We start from the raw sequence: 27464 nt of genomic DNA, 5'->3' as shown, positions 1-27464 counted from the left end.
CAGCGGCCGGCTGTTTGTCGATAAGCTTACATTTTAGATATGACTCAGCGTAACACTGTTGTCAAGGTAAGTGAGAGTCCATTCTCGCGAGCGTGGCTGGAGAGCTAATGCTAACAGCTACATCGTTGCATTATTAGTAACTGTTACTAACGCCGTTCCTGTCCTGTCATAGAAACAGTAACTGTGTCGTTAATATGGACTTGTTGACACGGTTGTGAGAGATAATTACTTATCATTTAGAGCCGTTTTTCACAGTAAAACACGACATAGTCGGTCAACTTTACACTGACATTGAGTTCGAGACGACCCCCGGCAATGTGGGATTTGACATTTTTCCATGTCTCATCCGCACTGAGGTAAACCGGGCTAATGCTAATCATTTAAGATTCAGACTAGATTAAGACATCGAGTGGAGAACAGGTTAAAGTCACCCCTGTCTTGGAGACCATCGTGAGTACCGGCGTTAGCTGTAAGATGAGATGTGCCTCATGAAGCTCGGAAGCATGCCATGCAGCGTGCCACAGACGGTCACGGAAGCTGCTCACATCACGTTTTAATAACTTTACGCAACACCATCCAAATGCACAAACTGGAGACTTTTTAATAATGTCTTTCTAGGAGGTGTCGGCTGTAACTGAACAGTACCGCGTTTCCGCGGCCAAGCTAGACATGGGCATGTCTGGTTGGTGCTATTGTTGTCTGATCAGCTAGTTATCTGAACTGACCATCTGTCACAAAGAGACCTCTCCTGTTTGACCTGCTTATTGCAAGGCAGGTCTGAGCCTGTCTGCCGGATTAACCCAGTGGTTTTCAGTGTGCATGAACAGGCATGATTTTGCTAAAGGTAAATAAAACGTGATTATGTGGCAGATGGCCCAGGCCATACTTTGCCAGTGTAATTCGATAGTAGCGCCTCAGCGTGTTGTTTTTTAATAATTTCTTGATGATACTTCATTTTGAAATTACTGATTGAATCAAATATTTAACAACGTTATAACAGATAGTGGAAGTTGCTACAAACTAATGTAGATATATCCCATGAAAATTATTCAAATTAGTTTATAGGATTTGCATACGTTGAATGTTATTATCCGTGTACTCATTAAACTTTAATGCAGTGTAAGGGCTACCTTCACTTGTTATCTAATTCCCCTAAGCTCCTCATTCTTGGAGGTCTTTGTTTTTCTGGAGTACTCTCGGCCGTTGACCCCTTTGAAATCTCTGCTTCCCTCATCTGTGTGCACATCACCCACTACAACCACAACACCACAGGAGGACAATGTCACAATGTTCATTCATTCATTGAAGCTTGTTAGGCAGGAACATTTTTGTGAAGAGGCCAGTCTGCTGACAGTCAGACGTATTAGTCAGAGAAAGATGGACCGACAGTGTCCTTAACTGACACACATACTGTACAGTCTGTGTAAGCATTCATTCATAAATTGACTCATTTCCAGGCTAATCAAAGACATTCTCTTAATTACCTTTGTGGGTTCTCTTCACATCTTCTCTCTTTCCTTACTGATGTCTAGCTATCCCCTTACCTTGTTTCTTCAGGAAGGTTCAGTGGTTATGCTATGTTTGGTTCATTGTAAAATCCTCCAGCATTGTGTGTTTAGTGTAAATTTTGACTTTGTTTCAGGACGCTTACCAGTGTTATGCAGGACAACTGGTGTGTAACAAAAGCAAAGTGTCATTTGAGGCACATTAGACAAATTATGTTTAAAATGCCAAACAAAAGCTTCCCATTATGTTATTTTTAGATTGCTATTTTGTGTAGTGACCATTTCTACATAGTGACTGATAGGGACGCTCCAGCTGTGTAACCGTGAGCTGATACTCATGTTAAAATGTCAGCTTGGGCAATACTGGCGTTTTACTTTTGTTTTGTTGTTGTTTGCCAATGGGCCTCTGTCAGAAATCATGGCGAACTGGTGACTTGTCAGATAGCACTGTTCAGCCAGTAAATCAGTGCGTACATAGTAGTTGATGTTGTTACTCAATCTAACTGCGGGCCTTTTGATAAAATGATAATTTTTCTGTGCCATAAACCTGCTGCTTCCCAAAGTAAAGGCTTTATTTGGTTCTGTTATTTGTTTTTTTCCATTGTCAAATATTTAATGTGTGCATTAAGCTAAACCAAAAAAAGAGCAGCGTAGTTTGGCTGCATATATCTGAGTTTGTGCATTTAATTTAAGGTTCTTGTCAGCTGGAGTTGAGTACGACAGCTGTGTCTTGAGGGCAGATGATGATCTTAAATTAACATCTTTAAGAAGTGCATTGTTTGGTGTTTGAAAATGTTTGTGTTTTCTAAAATGAGGAAGTCTTTGCCCTATCTGTGGTCACACTGCTATTTAAAATGGCTTACTCGCATATCAGTTAAAGAAGTAAAACTTTGACTTCTCTGTTAACTAGTCCCACCAGACTGCATTCAGTCTGAGATGTTGGGGTGATTAATATACATTATTATCTGCTGCATCTTGTTGGTTTTTCCAGTATGACTTCCGACTTTTCTTAGAAAATCAGGTCTAACCGGAGCATGCCAGCGTTGACTGAATCTGAATAGCACAGCGATGCCTCATGTGGGAGGTGCTGACTTTTGGCTTTAAAGTTGAAAGGAAGCTGTTAACATCTGGTTGTTCACCATCATTGCTCATGCAGTCAAAATGCTGAGCAGAGGCTGCTCGTGAAGGCGATATAAGCTATGTCGCCCACTGTAGCTTAATACATTGCTGCAGTGAGTGTTGTATTTTTCCACCAGCTAGATTTAAACGCTGTGCATTTTCTTTGTGCTACTCACTAATATTCATTGATCACTTAAATTAAAAAAAATATAACTGTATTGTATTTGTGTGTGCTGTCAGCTTGCCAGCTAGTGGTGTGTGACCAGGAGGGAGAGGAAGGAGACAGCAGAGAGCATGGAGCTGTCAGATGGCTTGCTGCTGCAGGTCAGCAATGGAGAGCAGTGGTGTAACCGCTGGAAACATCCCAATGAAGACTCGGTAAGCCACAATTAATTTGTTTTCTTTTTGTTGTTGTTGTAATTTTCATTGTACATTCAGAACAGCGCCATGCATCCCCCCCAAGATCAAAGGCGATAAATCTCATATCAGCACACACGGTCCTTTCATGTGATGCTTTTGCTTCTTCCTGATCAATCTTTTTTTTATGCATTTCAAGGACCGCAGCACCAGCCCTTCAGTCCTGCGTAATGTCGCCAGCACGTGGAAGGAGGGTCTGCTGAACAGAAAGAGGCCCTTTGTGGGGCGCTGCTGTCACTCCTGTACACCACAGAGCTGGGTAAAATTACATCACGGCTAATTAACTGTGGCTTGAGTTCATTTGCTGATTTCTGGTCTTTTGTAAAGAAATTGGCCAGCATGGAATCGAATAGTTCCTGCTAACTCGATCTATCCTGGCTGTTCGGAAAAACAAGCAGTCCTCTTAAAAAAATCATAATTAAAAGATTTTTTAGATAAGTCATTATTATTCATATAATCTATTCAGATCTAATTTGATTATTTAATTTGCTAATTAAATGATATGTGGATCTCAGGTTGTCTTCCTGTGTTTATATGATAAAGGTGAAAATCTGAAAAGTGGTTGCAAGGCATTTTCAAGGAATGTTTTTTTTAGACATAAAGCAATTCTTAAAACACCTCATTATTGAGTTTAGTGCAGTAATATAAAAAATTAGCTGTTAAAAGGTTCAATTCTAGTTAAATTTATTTTCTTAACGAGAATTAAAGCATAACAAGCTGTAAAGTAACGCGAAACTAAACTGATTCGAGTTACTTTCTCATTTTTTATCTTTTTTGTTCCTTACAGGAGAGACTGTTCAATCCCAGTATTCCATCTCTGGGTCTGCGAAACGTCATCTACATAAACGAGACCCACACTAGGTAAACGGAGCTTTTCACTTCCCTTCCACTTTAGGAACATTCTTCAACTGAAACTTCACGTCGTGCTTTGGCAGAACAGGAAAGTCTCTACTTGCCTTGTCAGTCCTCTGATCTCCAATCAGTCCCATTGAATGCAGTTCAGATTTAGGGTGAAATTCTTAACAACCAGTGTAAAATAACTGGATTTAAGTCAAGAGGATGACTCTCTGAAATTGTGGAAAGGTCGACAGATGAATAATTTACAGTGTTTGTCAGTGGACACCAGACACATGCACCCAGTGGCTGGCTTTTGTTGACAATACTCAGTAAGATATATGCCACCATGCTCCAAACCGAATGGGGGAAAAACAGAAATAAGTTAATATCTAGTTCTATTAGCATGGAAACAGAGATGGTGATGTACCGTACTCAGCATGGTTGGGTTAGCATCGTTTGCTTTGTCCTGACACAGTCAGTATTATGTTACTTGAAAGCTCATCAAGGTATAGCAAACCTGACCTGTAACACAGCTGTTGATGATGAAGCTGTGTGTTTGGGTTATGCAGGTTATGCATTGTTCTGCAGTTCCTGGAAATGTGATATTACCATGAAAAGTCGTGCAAGTATTCCTGACTGTCCCTTATCTGGATGTTGATTCATATATTTAACTTATGTGTTTTTGTGCGAAAAGCAAGGCTCATGTTTATAACACAGCTTTCAGCATATATCTGAGTATATTTGAGAATCTCTTCTCGTATGTAAATATGTATCGTTTATGTGGTTTTATGCAAGCGTTTTTCTGTGTGTGCTCATCTAGACAGCGGGGCTGGCTGGCACGCAGACTGAGTTATGTGCTTTTCGTTGTGGAGAGAGATGTCCACAAGGACATGTTCACCAGGAACGTGGTGGATAACGTACTCAACAACAGCAGGTAAAAGTCAGGATACAGGAAATTCAGCCCACATCAAACTTTTATTTTCCAATCATAGATAAATTTGTGATATGGTGGACATAAAGAAACCATTTTATTAGAGAAATGGAGACAATGCGTTGAATGTTAGAAGAGGCAGCTTTATGTTTGTGTTCTTCTTTTGTTGATTGCAGGGTGGAGGATGCTATTGTGACAGTAGCAACAGACTTGGATGCTGCAGCCAGCCAGCCTGGTCAGGAGCACAAAGCTGTCAGCAAAGTAAAGCAGAAAGCCAGGGCCTTCCTCCAAGAGATGGTTGCTAACATTTCCCCAGCCTTTATTAGGTATTTATACTTTTTAGTTTATGACAATATTGTAATGCCTTAAGCAAACCTGCTATGTTGTGTTCTGTTCTACATCTTAATTTTTCTTTTGGATTAGGCTAACTGGTTGGGTGCTTTTGAGGCTGTTTAATGGCTTCTTCTGGAGCATCCAGATCCACAAAGGACAGCTGGAAATGGTGAAGAAAGCTGCTACAGAGGTGAGGGGCAAAGACACACATGATAAACTGTCTCAGCACAATCTGCTACCCAAAATGAGTAAGACTGTTTTTTCCATTAATATTGAAAACTTGTTTCTGATTGCTGAAAACGGTAACGGCTAAACCGATAAAGCTGATGTAGTATTTCATGTACATAGTCTTCTTCACTGATTGCTGTGTCTTGATTAACTAGCGAAGCAGCCTTTATTTCTGACCACTGAAGAGGCTTTATGAATGTAAATGATTGATAGTTGTAAATATACATAAACTAGCACTAAATATACACTCCACTTTATTAGGTACACCATGCTAGTACCAGGTTGGACCCCCTTTTGACTTCAGTACTGCTTTAATTCTCTGTGGCACAGATTCAGATTTTGAACAGTGTTGACATGATAACATCATGCTGCAGATTTTTTGGCTGCACATCTGAGATACAAATCTGTCGTTCCACGACTCTGCAAAGGTGCTTCATTTGATTGAGATCTGGTGACTGTTGAGGCCATTTGAGTATAGTGAACTTGCTGTCATGTTCAGGAAACCAGTTTGAGATCATTTAAGCTTTGTTACATGGCATGATATTCACACTGGAAGATGGGTACAGTGCGGCAATAAAGGGATGGGTATGATGAGTAGCAATACTCGGAGCTAGGTTCTAGTGTTTAAATGATGCTCATTTTCTACTATGGGATCTTAAGTTTGCTACGAAAATTTGCCCCACCACCACCATTAGCCCGAACAATGCAGGATGGATCCCTACCTTATGTTGTTTATGTCTGATTTTGACCTTACCATCCAAATCTTGCAGCAGTAATCAAGTGTTCAGTTCAACTCAAAGCAGTCTGCTCATTTTTCTCTGGCCTCTGACTTCACCAAGGTATTCTTACTCAAAGAACTGCTGGATGTTTTCTCCTTTACAGGAAAATCCCAGTAGATCATCAGTGTCTGAAATACTTAGATCAGCTCATCTGGCACCAACACTCAAGCCACGTTCAAAATCACTTAAATGACCTTTCTTCCCCATTCTGATGCTCGGTTTAAACCTCAGCAGTTCATCATGGCTGTGTTTACACACCTAAATGCATTCAGTTCCTGGGCAGTTATTGGGATTGGCTGATTAGACTTGTGAGTTAACAAGCAGTTGAACAAGTGTACCTAATAAACTGGCTGTTTAGCTGAGTGTTTATTTTCTTGCTTGTAATATTTACAAGGTGTTTTCTGTCATTGTACATTTCTCGTAGATAATAAAAGTTCTCAACATTGATCACATACAGAGTTCTTAAAAACGTGTTAGGAGAAATTGCTTATTTCTCTTTTCTTTGCAGCAAAATGTGCCGATGGTCTTCCTCCCAGTTCACAAATCCCACATCGACTACCTGCTCATCACGTTGATTCTGTTCTGTCATAACATCAAAGCCCCGCACATCGCTGCTGGAAACAACTTAAGCATCCCCATCCTCAGGTAAACATAAGGCCTTGTGTGAAGATTGATCTGGAAATAAGGTGTATGTTTAACTCAAACAATAAAGAATTCCCTGGAAATATGTTTGATAGTTAAATCTTTTTTTTTATCCTGCTTCAACTAGCATTTGGTTCAGCACTGATCCTTTTGTACTACATGGGTATTTACAACATGGGTCCCTGAAGTGTCAGGATGAGTCATCTTTATATTTTAAGTGCTTCGGTATCAAACTGTCCTCCTTTTTCATCATAGTCACACCTTAATCCAAATTAGTACCTTGAGGAAATCACTGATTAAAACTGTATTTGCTGACAGCTGTGGAGTTTGTGCTCGCTGTTGCTGCCCATTGAAAAGCTTGGAAACTACTTTATAAAACTTCTTTGTTTTCAGCACCCTGATCCGTAAACTTGGAGGTTTCTTCATACGACGAAGAATGGAAGAGTCTGCAGATGGAAAGAAAGACATTTTGTACCGATCTCTTTTGCACGCAGTAAGTCTGCAGAGCGGGTTTTCTTCATGTTTTCTGCTCTGTGTGTTCTTTTCTATTGAATAATGAGAGAGTGAAATGTTTTTGTTATTTAAGCCTTGTCTTTGTTTCCAGTTTTACTTTGTAATTAGCATTATATCTTCCAAAGAACTTATTTTGACTCTGCTACAGTCCTGTCATTTGTAAGCCCAAACTAAATGTTTGGGTAGATATGCTCCTTTCCTTTATTGTAGTGACCCATGTGTCAACAGTTTTGCTCTCTAAACATATTGGGTCGGCTTATACGTCATCTAACCTTTTATTTACCAGTTGTAACCCAGTATTGGTCATTATAGGTTTTTCTGTATCACATGACGAGTAGATGTTCAGGCTTGTGTTGCAGATTCATAGGTTTTTGTTAGTGTTTCGCCATCATAAACTACTTGGAAGATTTTCAGTGTGTTTTCTACAAAGTAGCGTGGAAACTTAGGTGGTTTATTTAATTGCATGGGTTGATCTGAGTGGCAGATTTTCTTTGTATCTTCAGAAGGGGTTGGCAATAAGTAACAGTGTATTGTGCTTGTAAGATAGGTTCGTATTGTGTCCTTAAGATAAGAATTATCAGCCCAAGACATGAGCAGCTAGTAGAAATGATGAGCTGAAATTCAATCCTGTTATACAAACCATATTTTACCTCTTTTTCTTAAGATGAGATAAGATAACCTTTATTAGTCCCACACGTGGGAAATTTGTTTTGTCACAGCAGGAAGTGGACAGTGCAAAAGTTATGAAGCAAAAATTAGAATACAATAAGAATAAATACAGTACACAACTGTACAGAATAGAACACAATAAAATACTATATACAGTAGAATAAAATAGAATAAAATATACAATAGAATAAAAATAAAATACAAATGCTGTATACAACTGAGTAAAAATACGACGCCAGAAAAGAGTATTGCACTTAGTGTTATTGCACATGTCAAAGAGTGCACAAGTTGCAGCTGTAATGATTGAAAGTGGTCAAAGTAATTTAATTTGCTAAAAAGTGAGATTTTAATCTGGCACGCATGTGTCACTTGCCAGAATGGAATTAGCTTTCACAGGCAAGCTGTAGAAAAAGGTCACATGCTGCTCTAACTCCAGTTGCTCCCATGAAAACTGAACCTAGACGTCCCGGCTTACTTTGAATGCCACGGCCTGGAGTTTATTTCAGGACAAAGCTTCTATTCTCAAAAGTGTCTGCATAGCTAAGACAGCTGTGTACACACTGTACTCAGGAGGATATCATTATACAGCAAAGCTACCTCAGCATGCACCCGATTTCCTACACTTTGAGTCTCATGTTTAACCTGCATACTACAGCACTGGCATGGCCTTGACTTTACTTGACTGTCAGCTTGTAATTAAGTGAATTTCCTGCTTCGGGACGTCAGCAAATTACATTTTCACCAAAAATACTGCGACCTTTACATGTATTATTTTCTCATTTGTCTGACACACACCTTTTCTGTATTCACCTGATCATTTCCCTGTTTCGTCATTGTCGTAGTACACAGAGGAATTGTTGCGGCAGCAGCAGTTTTTGGAGGTCTTTCTGGAGGGGACTCGGTCGCGCAGTGGTAAGCCATCTCCAGCACGTGCAGGCATGCTGTCTATCGTGGTTGACACAATGTGCACGGGGGCCATCGGAGACGTGCTGGTGGTGCCAGTTGGCATCTCCTATGACCGCATTATTGAGGGAAACTACAATAGTGAGCAGCTGGTGAGTGTCTGGATGACGTCGGTGGCAACAAAGGTGTTTTTGTTTTTTGTTTTTTAATCATGCACAGAAAAAGAAAAATACACAGAAAAATAAATTAGTTGGATTTTGAATTTGTGACTGAAAAAAATGTATGTATTTCTGGTGGTAGAGCCAAGCATGTTTTGACACAAACTGCTTCAGCTGTGTCCTTATAGCTATATTTTTGGTAATTTTCAAATCTGTCTTGTTCTAGGGCAAGCCGAAGAAGAACGAAAGCTGGTGGGGAATAGCATGTGGTGTGTTCAGGATGTTGAGGAAGAACTACGGTTGTGTCCGTGTTGATTTCAACCAGCCCTTCTCCCTGAAGGTGATTAATCACACTAAAAAGAGCTGAAAACCTTCCATGTTTGTTTTTTATATTGAATATGTATTTATGAATACGTATGTCACATTTATGTCAATTATAGGAGTACTTGGACACCCAGAGAAGCCGTCATAGTCCACCACCTGTATCTCTGGAACATGCTTTGATGCCCACCATTATTTCTGCAGAGTTAGTACAAATATACACACACGCTCACTCCATAGTCTCACATGTCATGACCTTCCTGGACATCTTCATGTCCAAGCTCTATACCTCCCTCCTGCTACTTCATGGCAGGCTCTGTGACATTTGAGAACGGGTCATTAGTTAGCCCTGGCAGGGGTCAGATCAGTTCAAAGCTGTCTCTTCATAGTAAAAACGAGCGATAAAGCACTGTCGCTGGGATCACTGCAGTCTGCCCCAGCTGGTCTACAGTCAGTTTCAAAACTTGTGCCAACAGTGGTGATTAACAACCTTCTCAACTCTTTGGAGACAAATATTATGGAAGACTCTTTTCAACACTCGCGTGAAATAGTGGCATATCACGTTTTGCTAATGGCACGGATGGATGAGACATGCAATGACTTTGGCAAAAGCCAGGAAGTAAACGAGTAAGATAACCACCCTGAGATCACGTTAGATAAATGATGACAAATAATTGGTAAGCTATTAACTTGAGATCTTGAACTTGAGTACTTTTTAACGGCAGGGGCAGATTGTTTGTAGAGAAGTCAGACACAGGGCACTCTCATGCCACTTTGTTCCTCTTTTGTCTATTTATTCGTCTATGTTTATTTAGGTTTTAAATACTGTATCCCCGTGTAGTGGTTGTATATTCTAATGTGTATTACATTTTACAGTACCCAATATTATTATATTCTAACATTATTGGGGGTTACACTGCAAGCTCCCAAAAATAGGAGTGAAAGATGAGCTGGTGTGTGTTTGGACATGACAACTGCCATCTTAAATTATACATACTGTGTGTGACACAGTAAAAAACACATTGGCTTGTTGTTATTATCCTTCCAGGCCTGATGCTCAGCTGTTTGATGGACAGGAGGAAGAGCAGGTGAACAGAGAGCTGCCCGAGGACATCTCTAGACGACAGCTTATCAACAACCTGGCCAAGCACGTTCTCTTTAGTAAGAAAATCACAACCCGCAGATGGTGGGTTTACTACATGCACGATGACTAGGAATCATAATTTAAAGTCTTCAGTAAGCACCGGTCCCTTAAATAAGCACATAAGTCTCCTTTTCATCCTGTGCTAAAGGTGCACCTGCTCACAAAGGCAGCACTCATGAAATACAGCACAGCATCAGTCCATCCGCTTTACATCACTCGGGGTGTTTTGCCCTGGGATAGCACTCCAGAAACCGGTTCTCCCCAGCTCATTCAGCTGCATTCTCCTACACTAGCTTTTTTTTTTTTTTTTAAACCAACAGCCTATCACAGAACCACCAGCTGGATGGCATGTTGTTTTTAGCCAATAAGGTGAAGGGGAGGATGGAAGCACAGGGGAGGGGGAAGAATGCAGTACCAGCTTAGCTGTTCATAAATGTCCTGCACCTCTATGCTTGATTACTACTTTAGGTGATCTGTAGTAACCCTTGTCTTTACACACTCCCTCACATACTCTTTCTTTCTGCCTTTGAGTGCTATCAATATAATCAGCTCTTTTAGGCCTATTTAATATTTTATTTGTAGTAAGTCAAACTCTGATGAATTAATTAAAATTATATATAAGAAAACACAGGCATATAGCTTTTTTACATCCTTTCTCCCCAGCCTATTAAATCAGACAGCCACCCACCTTGAGTTGGGTTCTGTCTGAGGCTTCTTTATGTTAAGACTTTTCCTTTTTTTTTTTTTTGTGTCCACTCTTAATCACGCTCAAGGTTGAATCGTCTCTGTAATACTCTGTAAACTTTCCTGACTTGATATCTGCTATGATTGGATGCTATACATATATACACATATAAAAAGGAACTGAACACAGCTTAGTTTGGGGCTTACAGCACTGTAGTCTTGCTTTAAGGGTGTCTCAATGAATTACAAGTACTTCTGCTACTTCTGCTTTTTTTGTTCTCTTTCTGTTGTGTGTTGCTTATTATACCCTTTTGTATCTCCTCCTCATAGCGGCCAATAAATCGTCAGCAATCATGTCGACCCACATTGTGGCCTGTCTACTGCTGTATAGACACAGACAGGTATGTGTAGCTGTTGCCTCCTCTCTCCTCGTGTTCTGTCACTGCCAGATACACCAGCTCACATTTTTTAAAATCCTGCTATTATTACCCCGTCTGGTATGTTTTTTTTTTTTTCCCCTTGTTCCTCTTCCGTTTAGCAGGTATGCACCTTCCTGGGCATGACACTTAAGTCATAAATATAGGAATAGATAACTCTGTTAGAAAATCGTATTTCTTCCTGCATTCTCTTTCATCGCCTCTTGCATTAATTGTGAGACTCTGACCTCTACAGACACACTAATGTCATGACAACTGCTCAGTGCTGCATACAACCCCAAAAGCCCTTTTGTAGTTTTTTTCTTTGTTTCTCGACTTTTATTATTTTGAAGTGGGCTTATTAAAATTCACCAATATACTTTTTTTTTTTTTTAAGTTTCTGATGTTGTTGTTGTTGTTTTTTCCTGCTCATTTTGTGTCAGGGGGTGGTGTTGTCCAAGCTAGTGGAAGACTTCTTCAACATGAAGGAGGAGATCCTGTCACGAGACTTTGACTTGGGCTTTTCGGGGAACTCAGAGGACGTGGTCATGCGTGCTCTCCACCTCCTGGGGAACTGCCTCAATGTGACCAGCAGTTCTAATCGCAATGGAGAGTTTACCATCGCACCTAGTCAAACTGTACCTGCGCTTTTTGAGCTCAACTTCTACAGCAACGGCCTTTTCCATGTATTCATTTCTGATGCAATCATTGGTAAGTTATGCCAACAGTATTATGTGCTGTTTTGGTTCATCATTGTGGTTATTATTTAAGAAAAATATACTGAACATGTAAGCTTGAATAATACATTTTTTTTTTAAATAGTTAGTTTAAATTGCTGTTTGAAGTTAAACAAGTGACAGTAGATCTAAGTTCAGCAGTCCTAAACACACAGGTTTTCCTGTACCTCTCCAGCCTGTAGTGTCCTGTCGCTGCAGCGAGAGCTGGTCATGGAATCAGAGTCTGCTCGCCAGCCTGGCAATCCCAGTAGTCATCTTCTAAGTCAAGAGAGACTCATCCGCAAGGCCGCTGGTCTCTCCCACTTCCTTATCAATGAGGTGGCTGTAGCACCAGTAAGTCCTGCATATTCCATCTTTATCACTCCAAATGTCTGCGCACATTTTACATACGCGTCTATGATATTATGACTACTGCTGTCATCCACCTCGTGTCCACTGCCTCATTTCTTCAGCAGTGGACATGTTTACAATCAGAGTCCTTTTATATATGCCAGACATTGTTTTGCGCAATTGTGACAAGATAATTAATCTTGACTTCATCTCTGTGTGGTTATAGTCTCATTGATCATCTGAATATAAGACATTCCTGTCACCGTAATTAGTAACTCTAACCTAGGCTCTAAATGAAGATTATTTACAATGTTTGCATATTAGTTTACACTAGTAATGATGGAACAAGTTTGTTGACAAGTAGTTGTTTATAAAATTACATTTTCAACTCCTATGTGGTTTCATGTTTTAGCGTGTCTACATCTCTCCTGTCTGTCCCACAGCCTTGCCAGACTATTTACCAGGTTTTCCATGACACAGTAACCAGGCTGATCCAGTATGGAGTTCTTTATGTGGCAGAGGTGAGTTTACAGGCCGTCAGCCGCTGGACAAAAATAACAGATCATGGCGGTTAATGTCAGAAGTTGAATGTTTTAGGAAGGACTCTTAGCGATAGTTGCTATTGGGTAATGAAACTTTCAGATCCTCTGATCTGTTTTTGTGCGTCAGGAGGACCAGGAGGAACTGAGCCCAAGCCCCACAGATGAGCCGTGGCCCAAAAAGTTTGCTGAGCCCCTTTCCTGGAGGAGTGACGAAGAGGATGAGGACAGCGATTTTGGAGAGGAGCAGAGAGATCGCTACCTTAAGGTATACTTAGACCATTTGGAATTTTGCAGCCAACACAATCGCCACAGCATTCACATCCAAACATCCACTGTTCACCATCAAAAATGACTTTATTTGACTTTTGGTCTGTTTGTGTTGTCTTTCAGGTGAGTGTTTCTGCAGAGCACCAGGAGTTCTTTGTCTTCCTTCAGCGGCTGCTCAGCCCGGTGCTGGAGGCCTACAGCGGGGCTGCGATCTTCGTCCACAGTCTGAGCCAGCCCATGGTCGAGTCCGACTACACCCAGAGGCTCTTCAGATACCTGCTCACACGCACAGAAAGAGGAGTGGCTGGTTATGGTAATATCCTAATATCGCCCACATACTGCACAATGTATTTAAAAAAGAATTTAAAACTTCTCTAGTGTTACATCGCACTTGGAATTGAGAAAATTGCTAAAAATGAGAAAATGGTTTTTCCAGTCATGATTTTTTTTTTAGGTGCTGGGAATAAAGTCCAAAAGTATAAGTAGTATTCACATGAAAAATAAGAAATTACTATCAGATTAAAGAAGGATTTAGCTAGTGAAAAATTTTAAAAGGAAGATCCTGTCTCTGTTTTATGTATTTCAAGCACTTCTCTTTTCATTCAGGTGAAAGTGCAACTCATTATCTGGTTAAGAACACCGTGAGGACTTTCAAGGAGCTCGGGGTAGGCATGTGTGCATTTTTATGTGTGTATTTGGGTGATGTGCAGAGTCATCCAGCTAAACCTCCTGTTTTCTGTTTATTCTCCAGGTCCTAAAGGAGAGGAGAGAAAACAAGGTGACAACTCTGGAGCTAAGCAGCACCTTTCTACCTCAGGAAAATCGGAACAAACTCCTGCAGTACATCTTAGGTTTCACTCTGCTGTGACCGCGACGCGCGTCACCCAGCTCGGACCCCAGGCTCCTTCCAATAAAGGGCTTCTACTGGTTACTTCTAAACAGTCCCAGGTGCTACTCTGTGGAAAGCTTTACCAGGAAGTGCCTTCACGTAAAAGCAGCTAACTATCAGCTGTAGTCGGAAGAGACTTGAAGCCAGTCTTCCCTTTCTTCTTCTTTTTTTTTTTTCTTTTTGTTTCAGTCTCTGACTTCCTGTGTTAGAACCGCGCAGTTGATTTAACATGTGTATTGAAGGGGTCCCTCTAGGAATCGTTCGTTTGCAGGAGAAGTCAAAAGGTTTTAATATGGGAAAAAAAAATTTAACCGTGCAGTCTGAACAAAGCAAAGCTGCCTTTTGTCTATACAAGTGAACAAGTAAAATATGCATATAAAATAACTGTAAACATAACCAACAACAGAGGCATTTTTATGTTAACTCTTTGTGCTTGTTTATAAAGTTGCCGTATTCTCTCCAGTGCACTCTAATATCTTACAGTTTAAAATGTGTTGCCTGTACATAGAACGTAGAACAACTTCATTTATAGTGCACTGAAATGATTACACTCTGGTGTAATTAAAGAGAAGAGTTCGCTGTACTCAGAGAGATACAGTGCACCTGCAAATTGTGTACATATCCAAGGTTTCAGTGGCAAAATGTATGAATTTAAATCTCCATACGGTGAAGGTCAGTTATTTCTAGTTGCTGTTTTTTTTTTTTGTTTTTAGATAAAAACAATCAGTGTGCAGTTTGGCCCATGAACAATATTTACTTAGCGAATGCAATATGTACCTGTTGAAAGTCTGGCGTAGTCAAGGCCTAAAACAATGTCCACCTACAGTTAAGTGCATTCAAACCACTAATATCTAAGTGCATTCACTTAAACTTTTCATATGAAAAGTGACTTTGATCTCTTTTCTTTTTGCACCTCACTTTTCGATGAATGTTACACAGCACAGCACTTAAAGTAATGAATACCAGCCATCACACCCACTTTTATTCTAATAACAACACGCTCAGACACTCTGTGACATGCCTTTCAGGGAAAGCAGATATTTGGGATTACCACCTCTTTTTTTTTTTTTTCTTCTTCTATCATAAACACGCTGTATAGCCTTTATAGCATTGCTGCTGAAAGAGCAATAGTTGGGCATTTGTGAGTTGAAATTGCTGCATAGTGTGGTAAAATAGTGCAGTTCTTTTGAACAGTTGGCTAATTATGAGTGCAGTATAGTGTTCTCTTTACAGACCTCTGTAAGGTCAAAAACAAACAGGAAACAGAAAAAAATGCAGTCATCCAAAACCTCCGGGTTAAATTCTTCTTCTTTCATGTTAGATATAGCAATGGAATTTTAAATTCCATCATTAGTTACATTCTTTAATAAAATCAATCTTACACTGACTTAAATTATGATAGAGTTTACTCTAGTAACTAGATATTACCTATTCTTCTTCTTCTTATTATTATTATTATTGTTATAGTTGCATTTACACATTTAAGTGTTTCAGTGTTGGAATCAAAAAGTCAGATTATGCCTGACTGTGAAATTTTAAAAACATGAACAAAAAGCAGAGTGGCTGAAGTTAAAGTACGATGGTGAAACAACACAGCATTGTGCATTTGGCTGTGAGTTTCTAATTATGTTGTAAAGTAACTTGATAACACAAAGTCGATCAAGTCAATATTTAGTGTGTCTTTCAGTTTCAGTTTGCAGTGAACATGAATATAAACGTACACCGCTCCTCTTCTTGATGGCAAGAAAAAGAGGAAGCAGCAAGTTTGAAAGGAAGCGTAATGAATTGCCATCATTATTGAATGATCGTGAGGACATTGTTGATGCGTCAGGGCAATACAAGAATTGGGTCCTTTAAATAAATATTTCTATTGGGAAATACGTGTGATAGTTCAACACTTCTTGTTACAGGTCATTGTAATGTTTATTTTTCATATTTTTCTAAACTTGTAAATGAAAAAAAGTTACATATTGGTGAAAGACACCTAAAGCATGTGGAAGAACAGAAGAGTATGTTACTGCAACAAGAATGTGCTCTGAGAGTGTCACGAGCTTTCTAGCATTTCTGAGCCCTCGGTCTGTACAAGTCTCCTCACCAGGGGACCCATCTGCCATGATACGTACTGTACTGCATGTTTCCTCTGGTCGCCTTTAATCATCGGCACTTCAATGTGAACTCTGCTCAACCTGATAATAATGGTCTTTTACAGCCTTACCGCTGTGTATGTCGTGTAAGTTGTGTTGATGAAAGCGAGCTGTATGTGTAGAAGATTAATTGTGTTACCTCTTGAATGTTATCTAAAAAGGTCATTGTGGTATTGTCGAATACTCGATGGACGTGGTACAGATTTATAGTTTTTAATGAACTGCTTGTGGGATACTGAAGCTGCATTAACCACATCCCACTACTCTGTATAACGTAGGATAAATGCCTGTATCTGGGAAGCAGGTGCCTTTTTAATGCACTGTAGTATTCTTTTCTTGTTTGTTTTTCTTGTTTGTTTGTTTTTGTGCATGTTAATAATTTTGGGAATCCAAAAGAACACTGTAGATGGTAACTTGGAAAAAAAAATTCACAAGTTGAGAGAACATGTTAGGATCACCAGCTACTAAAAATATGTCACTTTTCTTTTTGCTTTATCAAAGCAAAGCACAATTGGCATTGTTAGATTTTGTTTTTAAATAAATTAATGATAGATTAGTGATGGTGTTGCCTTTTTATTTCTTCTATTATATCTAAAAAGCATTTTGTGATTATTTTTCTGGTGTGTGAAAGGGGTAAAAGGTTATTATAGTTAACTAATGCTTAAATAAAAGTGAGTTAGGAATGGTAACTGCAATGAAAAATTAAATAAGAATAAACTATAGTCATGTTAAAGAGAGAATACACCATATTTCAGTTTCAAAGTTCAACAGGTCAATTATTTAAATACAACCTCAGATGAACAACAGCGTGAATTATTACACTGTGCATGAAACACTAAGTACATCCCATCACTCAGTAGCTTGTAGAACAAACTATTATTACCAGGACAGATTTTAAAAAGCTGACTATATTCAGTACATACGGGAACATAAACCCAAAGATAAACAAGCAGACACAGTGCTTCTAACAGTAGCTTCTGACATGACAATTTCTCTCTGCAAAACATTAATATCTTTCAGTTTTCTGTAGTATTTGGAGTGAAAATAACTCCCAGTATGTCCAAAAGAAGTAAAAGGTGATCAAATGATGCAAACACATTATTAGCACATTAGAGCTAATTTTGTTTATTTATTTCTAAAGAGATCAAACTGCTAAATAAATAAATACATTAAATTCTCTGGTTGCAGATCTGGTAATGTGGCAACTTTTGATGCATCTGTCTGTTTGTACAGACATCATTATGTGTCAGGCTGAGGAAGGAGGGAGGCTTGCTTTGTTAGGCCCATGGGAGGCTGTGAGGAGGATATATAGTGGATCGAGACCATGCGAAGCCTTAGTGGCAATGAGGACCAAACAGAGGCGACAGGTGTGCGTTCTTCTACCGAACAAGCAGCACCTGGATTGTGCTGTCACGGTGAGTGACCACAGGGCCTTTCTGTAGCATATTTTCTTGTTTGGTATTTTACTGTGACACGTCACATGGGCACACAGAAACCTAAATTACATTCATGTTAAGATTGCATTGATCTGTCAGTAGGGTATATTTATTTTTAAAACAGTGGAAGAGCTAAAACTGTATTTTATTAGAAAAAAACATATTTGCAAGAAAGCCAAAACACTGAAAGCATGGACTCTCAGTATGTTTTATGTTTTCTTTCTTCTTCCTGTGTGTTTATAGGTAAAAGCCAGAGGCCGTGAGGTGTTGAACAGTGTGTTGAAGCATCTTGGTGTCAGTGATCTCCAAGTGTTTGGTCTAGCTGTTATGAAAGGTCAGTTAGTTTCTGCGCGGGAGTTCAGGAGCAAATGTTTTTTATTCATTAACTGTGGAACGCTGAGATTCTGGGAGGCTGCTGATAGTGAGTGAACCTGCTGTAAGATATGATAAATGGAAAGCCATCTCCTATCAGCCGTAAACAACATAACTGAGGGATAACACGTGTTAAATGGACTCATTGTGTTGATTTCATGCAGCGCTGTCAAACATATGGTTTGCAGGACAAATATGGCCAAAACTGAGTTACTTTACTTGAGCGTGCAAGTTATGTCGAATTTTTTCTTCCTATTTTTCCACTCTTTCCTGTACAGCATGAAGTGTTGTGTCAGGAGCTAACCTACCTCAACTGTTAATTTTTGCCGCCCTACCGAGAAGTGTGAAATATGGTCAGTTTCATGGCTGTTCATAGATGTGGTTCTTTGATTAAGACAGTTGCAGTTCTTTTTAATGACAGCAGATTTATTGAATGTGGAAAAACTGAGACATGTTGTTCAAATTGCGCTCACTATCTAAGACACACCAGCTAGTTTGTGATCCCATAAGTGTGAATGTTTTAAAAATGTATTTGTTCTTCTTCAGAGCAAACGCAATGGAAATAAAAGGCCTTTGTACTGCTAGGTTGTTAGTCAATACTTTTACTTTTCTGGGCCACATGGTCTGAAACTGAGCTGTATGTAGACCCTAAACTGAGCCTGACATCTCTGATTGAATGTGTGCTTTTTTTTCTCCTTTTTTTAAGATAATGATTACCTGTTTCTTGATTTGGACCAAAAGCTGAGCAAGTACTTTGGGAAACGATGGAACAAAGGATCTTTAATGGTTAGTTTTCCATTTCTTTTTTTGATGTAGTGTTTGCACTGTTGAAACAGAAATCACCAGATCTACAAACAGCCCCATGCTGTAATGGGAACACTCTAAAAGCTGAATTTAGTGATCTCACTTAAAATTTCATGTTTTCCTGGCAGTCATGATGATTTGCATATCAATGATCTCAAGTAGATCTTGTGGCTCATTGTTATGCACTGGTGCTGATTTCAGTAGTTGTGCAACTTTGCTGTTTACAAGACTGGGGAAACCTGCAACAGATAAGACTGAAGGCGTTGCTTGTATGAGTACTAAGATGTTTCTCCCAGTGAAAACACTGTATCCAGATAAAGTCCACCAATGGACGACTAACATGTCAAACATGTTAGAAAGATCTGACTTATTTTAAAAGTTCTTTTATGTCCACGTTTTCTTTTTCTTTTTTTAATGATTTATCATATTGGTCAAATATTAACTAGACTGTGTGATAGCAGAAACGATAAACTGAGTACTCTCTTTACTCATCCCACCTTTCCAGGTCCCGTTTATCTTATTTCTAAGAGTCCAGTATTATGTAGAAAGTGGGCTGCTAATTTTGTAAGTTTGTTTTCCATTACCTTCTTTTTCCAAGATTAATAATTTCCACTATAAGTGTTGTTGAAGTTTATGAAAATGTTTGTGGAAAAGTAGACACCTGACAGACTTCATAACAGGAAAAGAAAACCTCCCTGTTTCTTGCAGGAGCACCACAGTGCAGCAGCTCTACTACACTGAGCTGAGGCAGAAGGTGCTGCGTTCACAGAGCCACCATCAGGAGGCTTTGTTCTTCCAGCTGGCAGCCTCTGCCCTCCAAGCTGACGTTGGCGATCTGGCACAGGGAGAGGAGACTGAGGAGGACGGAGAAGAGAAGAAGCAGGAGAAAAAACACAGATGCTACTTTCTCCCTGAAGATTACTTCCCCTCATGGGTAAAAAAAAAGAAAGAAAAAGAAGTGTAGTCTAACCTTGACAGAAATACTCTTATATATATATCTGTGTGTTCATCTTCTCAGCTCATAAAGCGCAGAGGGAGAGAGTACTTACTTCAGCACAGCCCAGTGCTGCATGGTGAGCTGAGGGGGGTGTCCCGCAGGCAAGCCATCCTGCACTTTATAAAGGAAGCCAACGAGCTGCAGGATGGACCTGTCACATTCTACAGGATGAGAGAGGTCAGACAGTGTTACAGTTAAACAAGGGCGAACTCTGTGTGAGGATGTCTGTTTCTTAATTAGTTTAAGAGAGACTAACTAAGAAACTTCTGTCCTGAGATGTTGAATATGGAGCTACCAGGCAGTTAAAAGGAAAAGGAAAAGAGGTCACATATATCAGACACTCCATAAACGCGTACATTTCAGAAAATCTTCAGAAAAATATCCTACAGGGTGTGAAAACTGTTACAGATCTCGTAAAAAGCCCCAGTAATAATTCTTTGGCATGCTCTTGCATTATTTGTCTCCCTTGGTCATTTTAGAGAACTCTTTTTGAGTCATGTTTGTTATGTGAGCCCATGGCTTTAAAAAACAACAACAAAAAAACTGCTTTATCAACTATTATTTTACACACAGGAGGACAAACAGCCGAGGAGTTTAATCCTCCTCGGTGTGACAGTGAAAGGAGTCCATATTTGCCAGGTGAGTCGTTTTCAATGACAGTCTCACACATAATTTTAAATAAAGTTTATGAACTTATTTTCACATGTACATATAGATTCTTGATCTGAATTTGTGTTTTTAAGGAGGTGGAAGGGAAACAATCTTTGTTGTACGATTTCTCCTGGACAGGTATTGATCGCTTTACCTTTCAGGTTAGGTTCTAAAGACTGGACTATAATCAAAATATACATACAATACAGGTCACATTGACCTGCGTGTAGCTTTAACCGTAACACACGAGATCATCCTCTTTATGTATGGCTCTTACTTTTCAGGGCAACAGGTTTGAAATCACTGCTGTGGGCTCTTTGTGCCTTCCTAAACTGGTTTATTACACTAAATCAGCTTTCCACTCTAAACACATCCTGAGGCACCTCCGTGACAGTCACCAACTCCACATGAACATCAGAGATGCAGTCAGTTCCATCCAACAGCTGGAAAACATGGGTAGTACGTAAGGCTTTACTTTACCACAACCTATCTAAGACACGACTGAGTCAGTTGTCTTGGTCTGAAACCAATATCATGTAATAATAATAACAATAAGTCTTTTAAGTGATTTTAAAAGATTTGAGATCACAGTCTCTTACACAGTCACACTCCAAAGGTGTTCTCTTTTCTGTCTATCTTCAGCCAAAGAAGCCTACATCTGCGACACAGCGTGCCTAAGAAAGAGTCTCCAGTGCAGCAACCTCACATCTTCAATGTCCGACTGCAGTGATGCTCTGGAAACAGCTACTGCCTGGTTTAAAGAGGAAAAGGAAGAGGACGGAGGCTCTACAACAGGTCTGCTATTGGGAGGAAATGATTGTGTAGATGGTGCAACATTTGCCTCTCAAACAAATTGTGCATTTACGTTTGGAAACTGGTAAAAACACGTTTAATTCTACCCAGCAATGGTTTACAGCAGTAGGTCTGCAGACCTAATTAAGGAAGAAAACAGCTGATGTTGCTGAAGTGACCAAGAGGGAAAGTTTAAAAGCTCATTAGGCAAATGAACGCAGAACTACTTTCTTAACTTACCTGTTGTACTTTTGCCTTGAACTCAAAATCAGTTGTTTGTTTATACTGATGCCAGGGTCTGAGCTGTGGTTGGACGAATCAGAGGAGTTGTTTGTTGATGATCCAGCTGAGGTGTCCTGGCTGGCTGAGCTGCTCCGTGGTGTGTCTGTCGACGCTCCTTTGATGTTACCCTCTTTTTGCTGGGCAGGTTAGTCCAAAAACCACTAAGACCATTCTAAAATAACAGTTGAATCATGTGTTAGTTCTGTGTAGCATGTGATATTGTGTCCTCTTTTATCAGCTGTCACCATGGAAATGAAACAGGTGAGCAAACTGCAGGTCTGTCTGTTTGAACATTTCCAGCACGATCCTGCATCAAAGCCAACATCTTTCTCTGTGATCTTCAGGTTCTGTGGAAAAAAACGGATGAAGGGATATCTGTGGACTAATTGAGATTCAGAGGATGCAGGGATTCATCACCCGTTCTTCATCTCAAGACAAGGAGACACCTGTTGGAGTTTGTTGTTATGGAGCTAAAATGCTGAAAGGATACAGCTGAGCGTTATATTTTGTTTGCTTAGAGGAAACCTCATTAAATGTGCTAAAACAGAAGCCATATAGTGACCTGAGTAGTTATAACTTGCTTTAAACTATACAGCCTAAAGTTGCAGTAATTACACTTCAGAAATCGAAAGAGGTATAATAGTGTTTTAATACATATTTACAAACTAAACGTATTAAAATATCAATAACATAATAAATACAACACTTGGGACATTTTTGTCATTCTTTGAACAGTGCTATTACAATCAGTGCTGACTTCTGTTCATTTGCCATTATTAATGTTACCATTAAAAAATTGTTCTGTTTTATGATTCAGGTGAAATTATGTTGTCAGGCTTCCACAGTGTGGCAGTATTTCCAAACAATCAGAGTCCATGCCATCATGTGAGAGGTCTAAGATGCTGTGTTAAGGGTGCACTCTCCCCTGGAGGTGTGGGTTCAAGGCACACTCCTGTTGTTGCGTTAAACCAAACATATATAAATGAGCTTTTCTGAAAATAAAGTAAAGATCTGTGTACAATATGAGAAGGTTGGTAGCAAAATCGGAGAGCAATGCACTGTGTAGGACACATGGAAGTACAGTGCCGAGGACTAATCTCCTTCAAAAACACAATGATAAAACCCTAATACTAAGCACTCAGAAGATTGCTTCACTGTCAGTGTTGACAGCTCTGCACACTGGCTGCTGTGTGAATCCTGTCTAGGGTTCTCCTTGGCTCTCTGTTCAAAGGGGCTCTCATGCTCTGGGGGGCCTCTGGATATTTGGGGCCCAGGTCTCCTCCATGCCTGCTTCATGTCTTTGGGAGCAGGCTGTGGCTCCCCACACCTACCTGTTAAATAGTTAAATTGAGTAACCTAATGAACACAAGTGTGCTCACACACACAAGTGTACAAACAGGTACCCACAGACACACTATCTTGGTCGGCTGCTGCCTCTAAACATGTATCATTAATACTGTGTGCTGCTCAGTGTTTTTTCTCTCTCTTCTTTTCTATTTTTATCTCCCTCTTCTTCTGTTAACTTTCTCCTCAACTCCACTCCCCTCTTTCTTTCTTCTCCCCTGTTCCCTCCATCTTGTCTGATCTGAGTCTACTAACTCAAAATAAAAAAAAATCCTAATCAAATTCTAATAAAATATGACTATAAAGTGGACCACTATAACAAAAGCCGTAATGGTCCACTCGGCAAATCTGTTGGGCCTTTTGTTTTGCCTTCTGACAATATTTCTGATTGCTACATTGAAAAAAAGAAAAAAAGACAACAAAAATACTATATCAGCATTTTACCATTAAAATATATTTTAATCACTTATTAAAACTAGAGTGTTTTAGTTTGCTTTCATCCAAAGCATCTTACAGTGTTATGCAGAATTTCATTTGATGAGATCACATTGTGTGGCTTCCAAAATCTGTGTGTAAACCCTCTGTGGTGTGGGTTTCATGGTGTAATGGTTAGTACTCTGGACTTTGAATCCAGTAATCTGAGTTCAAATCTCGGTGGGACCTCATGCATGTTATTTATTAACTTTCCTTTCCTTCTTCACATCACCTGCTACATGTTCAGTGGCAGTTGATTCATTTAGGTGGTGAGAGGATCCACTTGTTATTACCATAAAACGTCCAATGACAGTTGTATTCTAGTCCTGAGCTAGTATTCCCTGACAGCAGTTGTATAGAGGTATTTTAGCATGAGTATGAGTATTACATGTCATTCAAACACTTACTGTCATAAAATAAAACAGTTTCCTCTACAATATCTTGAACAAAGGTAACATCTTCACTAGCTGTTGGCTGTTACCTTCTCGACTTAAGCTGTTTTGTGAATTGTTCAGTCTTTGGCGTAAGCTCATTCGAATGCTTTTTTTTTTGTTTAGTTAGGATGGCCAAGTGTTCTAAGGCACTGTGTTAAAGTTGGAGTTCAAATCCAACTCCTGACAGTTGGATTTTATCTTCGATAAAGAAAAGGTTTTGTCCAAATCTTCCAAAATCTGTCTGTAAACCCTTTGCTTCGTGGGTCCCATGGTGTAGTGGTTAGCACTCTGGACTTTGAATCCAGTAATCCGAGTTCAAATCTCGGTGGGGCCCAAATATCCTTGTATCTTGCACAAGGATATTTGGCATGTAGATTAAAGCATCCCATCACCAACCTGGAAGGTGACCTCCACTACGGAACCCCCAACACTAACTGAATCAGATTTCAAGTTCATAACTTATCAAAGCAGTTGCCATTTGGTGGCAACTCCTTTATTGAAGGAAGACATCACATAACATTTCAGTCTTAAGCAAGTAATGTCAGGAGTGGGATTTGAACCCACGCCTCCAGGAGAGACTGCGACCTGAACGCAGCGCCTTAGACCGCTCGGCCATCCTGACACATTTGTGCTTGTTGATACAGAATCCACATGACAGGCTAGCAGATCAAGACACCTTTACAACTGATCAGATTGGCAGACTGTTACACCTCTGCTTTACCAACACATATTCAGCTGAGATTCAAGAAGTCACTTTGATGAGACTTTTCTTCAACTATCTGATAAATGAATGTGACCATTTGGTGGCAACTCCTTTATCGAAGGATGACATCACATAACATGACATTTCAGTCTTACTTTTAATAAGCAAGGGATGTCAGGAGTGGGATTTGAACCCACGCCTCTGGGAGAGACTGCGATCTGAACACAGCGCCTTAGACCACTCGGCCATCCTGACATCCTAAGCGGATCACTCACTCACCCTCTCCGTTTCTTGCTGTGCTGAATTGTAGCATGAACGAATGCCGGCTGCATTTGAAGGAGTCGACGAATTGGGACAGCCTTTGTTGCCTGGCTGTGACTTATTTGGCTTTCAAATGCGGCCTCCGAAGGATGCAGCCGACGTTTTGGGACACAGCTACAGGGGTGAGTTGGCAACCAATGTTAATTTGCATTACCGCCCCCTGGCTCACAGCTCAGTGGACGTTTAAATATACATAAAAATATATATTTGATACATAAAATAAAATAAAAATAAATAAATGTTCCCTTTAGAAATCTTTTTTTTGCTCTATTTTGCTCCATAAAAATAGTTGTTTTTCTTTTTCAATCACTCATCTTAGCAGTAGGATATACATGAAAAAAGAAATATATTAAGTTTGAGTGAAAATGTACATCCTTTGCACTCTCTGGGCAACTGACTCAGTGACTCAAATCACTCATAAGACCCGATTCACTTTGGTGAGTGACTCATTGAAACTCGATTCAGTAAAAAGAATTGAATTTACCATCACTACATGTGACAGTACAGAGCAGGGGAAGGCGGGGCTTGTTCCCTCCTAACCAGTAGGGGTGTTAAATATACTCTTTGGGGTTTTATTCTTATATTGATATTATTTACCTTTTATTTTTGATCTACTTTACCTCAACTCAGTGATTAACAGAGTAACGATGAATCACAATTAACAATAACAATGTTGTAGTGCATTACTGAGTCATGTAAACTCACTGGGTTACACAACCAATAAAGAATGCTTATTCTCAAATAATTGCAAATCCTCAGCCTCAGTAGCGGTTTTTGATACGGGCGACACGGGCAGTTGCCCGGGGAGGCATCGTGGTGGGGGGCGGCATCACGGGTATCGGCAAAAAATAAATAAAAAAATTGCTCGTACTCATGCTGCCCCGACATCAGCCAGCGCATAATGAGAATGGCATAGGCACTGACTGGTTTTCTATCGCCCTTTTGCTGGGAGTAAGGGCGCCCTCCACTTGTGAAGTGCGCCTGTTGCTTGTTGCACAGGGAGGAGAGGGCGGGACGGCGGGGGATTCTCTAGCTGTCTGGAGCGGCATCTAATAACCAACCCGTAAAATAAAAAAAATAAAAACAAAACAACAAACATGTGAACTAAGGTGTAGGTCTATTAGGTTATGTTGTGGTGATCCTCGAGTTGGGGGATTTGTGTTCATACTGGAGTGCAAAATTAAAACCAATGGAAGATGGACAAGTAAGGTTCAAAGCCATCAGGTGCTCAGTTTAGAAAAAATAGAGAAGAAGAGGAGGAGAAACGAGCAAAAGATACAGGTAAGCAGATGTGTCATTGGATAATGGCAGGTCATGTATCCTGAAACAATCAGAATCAGAATACTTTATTAATCCCTAAGGAAATAATGTGGATTACAGTTGCTCCAAAAAGAAATGGTAAAAATAGTAACAGTAACAGACAAACAAACTTCAAACATTATATTACAGATTTTAATATTAATTAGTCAGTGTCAATTGTTGATTTGTCCTGTTCTCATTGTATGACGAATTATGATGGCTGTGTGGTTGTCATGGCTACTGAACGGACCCACGCGCAGACTGTTCTTTCAAGGAAACAAAAGGGGATTTATTTACAATAGGGATCACCTTAGTGCAAAATATATGTACAGTGAGTTGGGAGGGGGTCCAGGGCTCCAGGGAGAGAAGGGGGGGGGAATCCACACACACACTTCCTCTTCCACTCAGTCACCGCCACCGCTCCTCCGCACACACGCACTCCTCTTCAGCCGCACTCGCTCCAACACTCCACACACTGCCCCACTTGGACAGGTCCGGTGATTCGGTCCAGAATCTACAGACAGAAGGTCAAAGGTTAGTTCCACAACATAAAACACGTGTAAGCGATTCTTCTTTGAATATGCCGCGAGCACGAACTCAGGTGGTTCGACGTTCCAGCGGTGAGCTGCTCTGTGCCACTGCCTTAAATAGCAGCTGGGGAAATCAGCCAGATCAGCCGCAGGTGGACACCATCCACAGGGGTGCGTGGGCCAAGAGTGAGAGCCCGTAATGAGCTCCACCCAGGCAGAGAGGAGGAGGAGAGACAAAAAACTAAAACTAACAACAACAAAACCTGTAGCCAGCGTGGGCCAACCAGAGAGACACGGGGACCGTGACAGTGGTAGCCGTTTGCATACAATGCATACTCCCTCTCTTTGTGTGTGTGTGTGTTTCTCTGGGGAATTTCGACAACAGTTTTATGTTAATGTACTATCCTTACGGTAATATGTTTTATGTGTGTGTGTGTGTGTGTGTGTGTGGGGGGGGGGGCGCCAGAGTGAGTGTTCGCCCAGGGCGCCAAACAGGTTAGGAGCACCACTGCTCAGC

At 40.2% G+C, this 27464-nt stretch overlaps 2 protein-coding genes, 1 long non-coding RNA gene and 4 other non-coding genes across 12 annotated transcripts; 4 read left to right on the top strand and 3 right to left on the bottom strand.

The window, feature by feature from the left end:
• On the top strand, positions 1–17066 carry gpam (glycerol-3-phosphate acyltransferase, mitochondrial). 4 transcript variants are annotated; one of them, XM_085466360.1, is made up of 21 exons: positions 1–66; positions 2865–3002; positions 3181–3300; positions 3829–3902; positions 4699–4812; positions 4986–5135; positions 5233–5332; positions 6658–6794; positions 7185–7284; positions 8816–9028; positions 9261–9374; positions 9475–9560; positions 10404–10516; positions 11514–11584; positions 12043–12310; positions 12512–12669; positions 13110–13187; positions 13336–13473; positions 13599–13788; positions 14082–14140; positions 14227–17066. In XM_085466360.1, the coding sequence occupies exons 2-21, from the start codon at positions 2919–2921 to the stop codon at positions 14341–14343; spliced, it is 2484 nt and encodes an 827-aa protein (XP_085322486.1). In that variant the 5' UTR covers positions 1–66; positions 2865–2918; the 3' UTR covers positions 14344–17066. The 4 variants fall into 4 exon arrangements, with proteins under 4 accessions (XP_085322486.1, XP_085322487.1, XP_085322488.1 ...); XM_085466361.1 differs by lacking the exon at positions 1–66 and adding an exon at positions 90–356; XM_085466362.1 differs by lacking the exon at positions 1–66 and adding an exon at positions 368–450.
• Positions 15283–21863, bottom strand: LOC146703241 (uncharacterized). Its single transcript, XR_014921969.1, has 3 exons — positions 21368–21863; positions 20170–20278; positions 15283–19974 (listed from the first exon to the last, which is right to left on the bottom strand). It is a non-coding gene; the product is annotated as an uncharacterized LOC146703241 (long non-coding RNA).
• Positions 17705–22250, top strand: LOC146703240 (FERM domain-containing protein 6-like). Of its 3 annotated transcripts, none has more exons than XM_085466365.1 (13): positions 17705–17923; positions 18188–18278; positions 19023–19102; positions 19626–19684; positions 19829–20054; positions 20139–20294; positions 20691–20756; positions 20861–20929; positions 21053–21224; positions 21411–21563; positions 21856–21987; positions 22081–22103; positions 22187–22250. In XM_085466365.1, exons 1-13 carry the CDS (start codon positions 17705–17707, stop codon positions 22226–22228), a joined length of 1488 nt encoding a protein of 495 aa, XP_085322491.1. In that variant the 3' UTR covers positions 22229–22250. The 3 variants fall into 3 exon arrangements, with proteins under 3 accessions (XP_085322491.1, XP_085322490.1, XP_085322492.1); XM_085466364.1 differs by having other exon boundaries at positions 21053–21227; XM_085466366.1 differs by lacking the exon at positions 22081–22103 and having other exon boundaries at positions 21053–21227; positions 22187–22249.
• Positions 22251–23777: 1527 nt separating this feature from the next.
• trnaq-uug (transfer RNA glutamine (anticodon UUG)) lies at positions 23778–23849 on the top strand. Its single transcript has one exon. It is a non-coding gene; the product is annotated as a tRNA-Gln (tRNA).
• Positions 23850–24356: 507 nt separating this feature from the next.
• Positions 24357–24428, top strand: trnaq-uug (transfer RNA glutamine (anticodon UUG)). Its single transcript has one exon. It is a non-coding gene; the product is annotated as a tRNA-Gln (tRNA).
• Positions 24429–24633: 205 nt separating this feature from the next.
• Positions 24634–24716, bottom strand: trnal-cag (transfer RNA leucine (anticodon CAG)). Its single transcript has one exon. It is a non-coding gene; the product is annotated as a tRNA-Leu (tRNA).
• Positions 24717–24969: 253 nt separating this feature from the next.
• On the bottom strand, positions 24970–25052 carry trnal-cag (transfer RNA leucine (anticodon CAG)). Its single transcript has one exon. It is a non-coding gene; the product is annotated as a tRNA-Leu (tRNA).
• Positions 25053–27464: the final 2412 nt, after the last annotated feature.

Source organism: Copadichromis virginalis, linkage group LG8 (genome assembly GCF_057382275.1).
Source record: "Copadichromis virginalis isolate Kocher_CV1m ecotype Utaka linkage group LG8, C_Virginalis_male_GT1.1, whole genome shotgun sequence".
NCBI classification, from domain to species: Eukaryota; Metazoa; Chordata; class Actinopteri; order Cichliformes; family Cichlidae; genus Copadichromis; species Copadichromis virginalis.
This window is presented reverse-complemented; position numbering and strand designations above follow the sequence as displayed.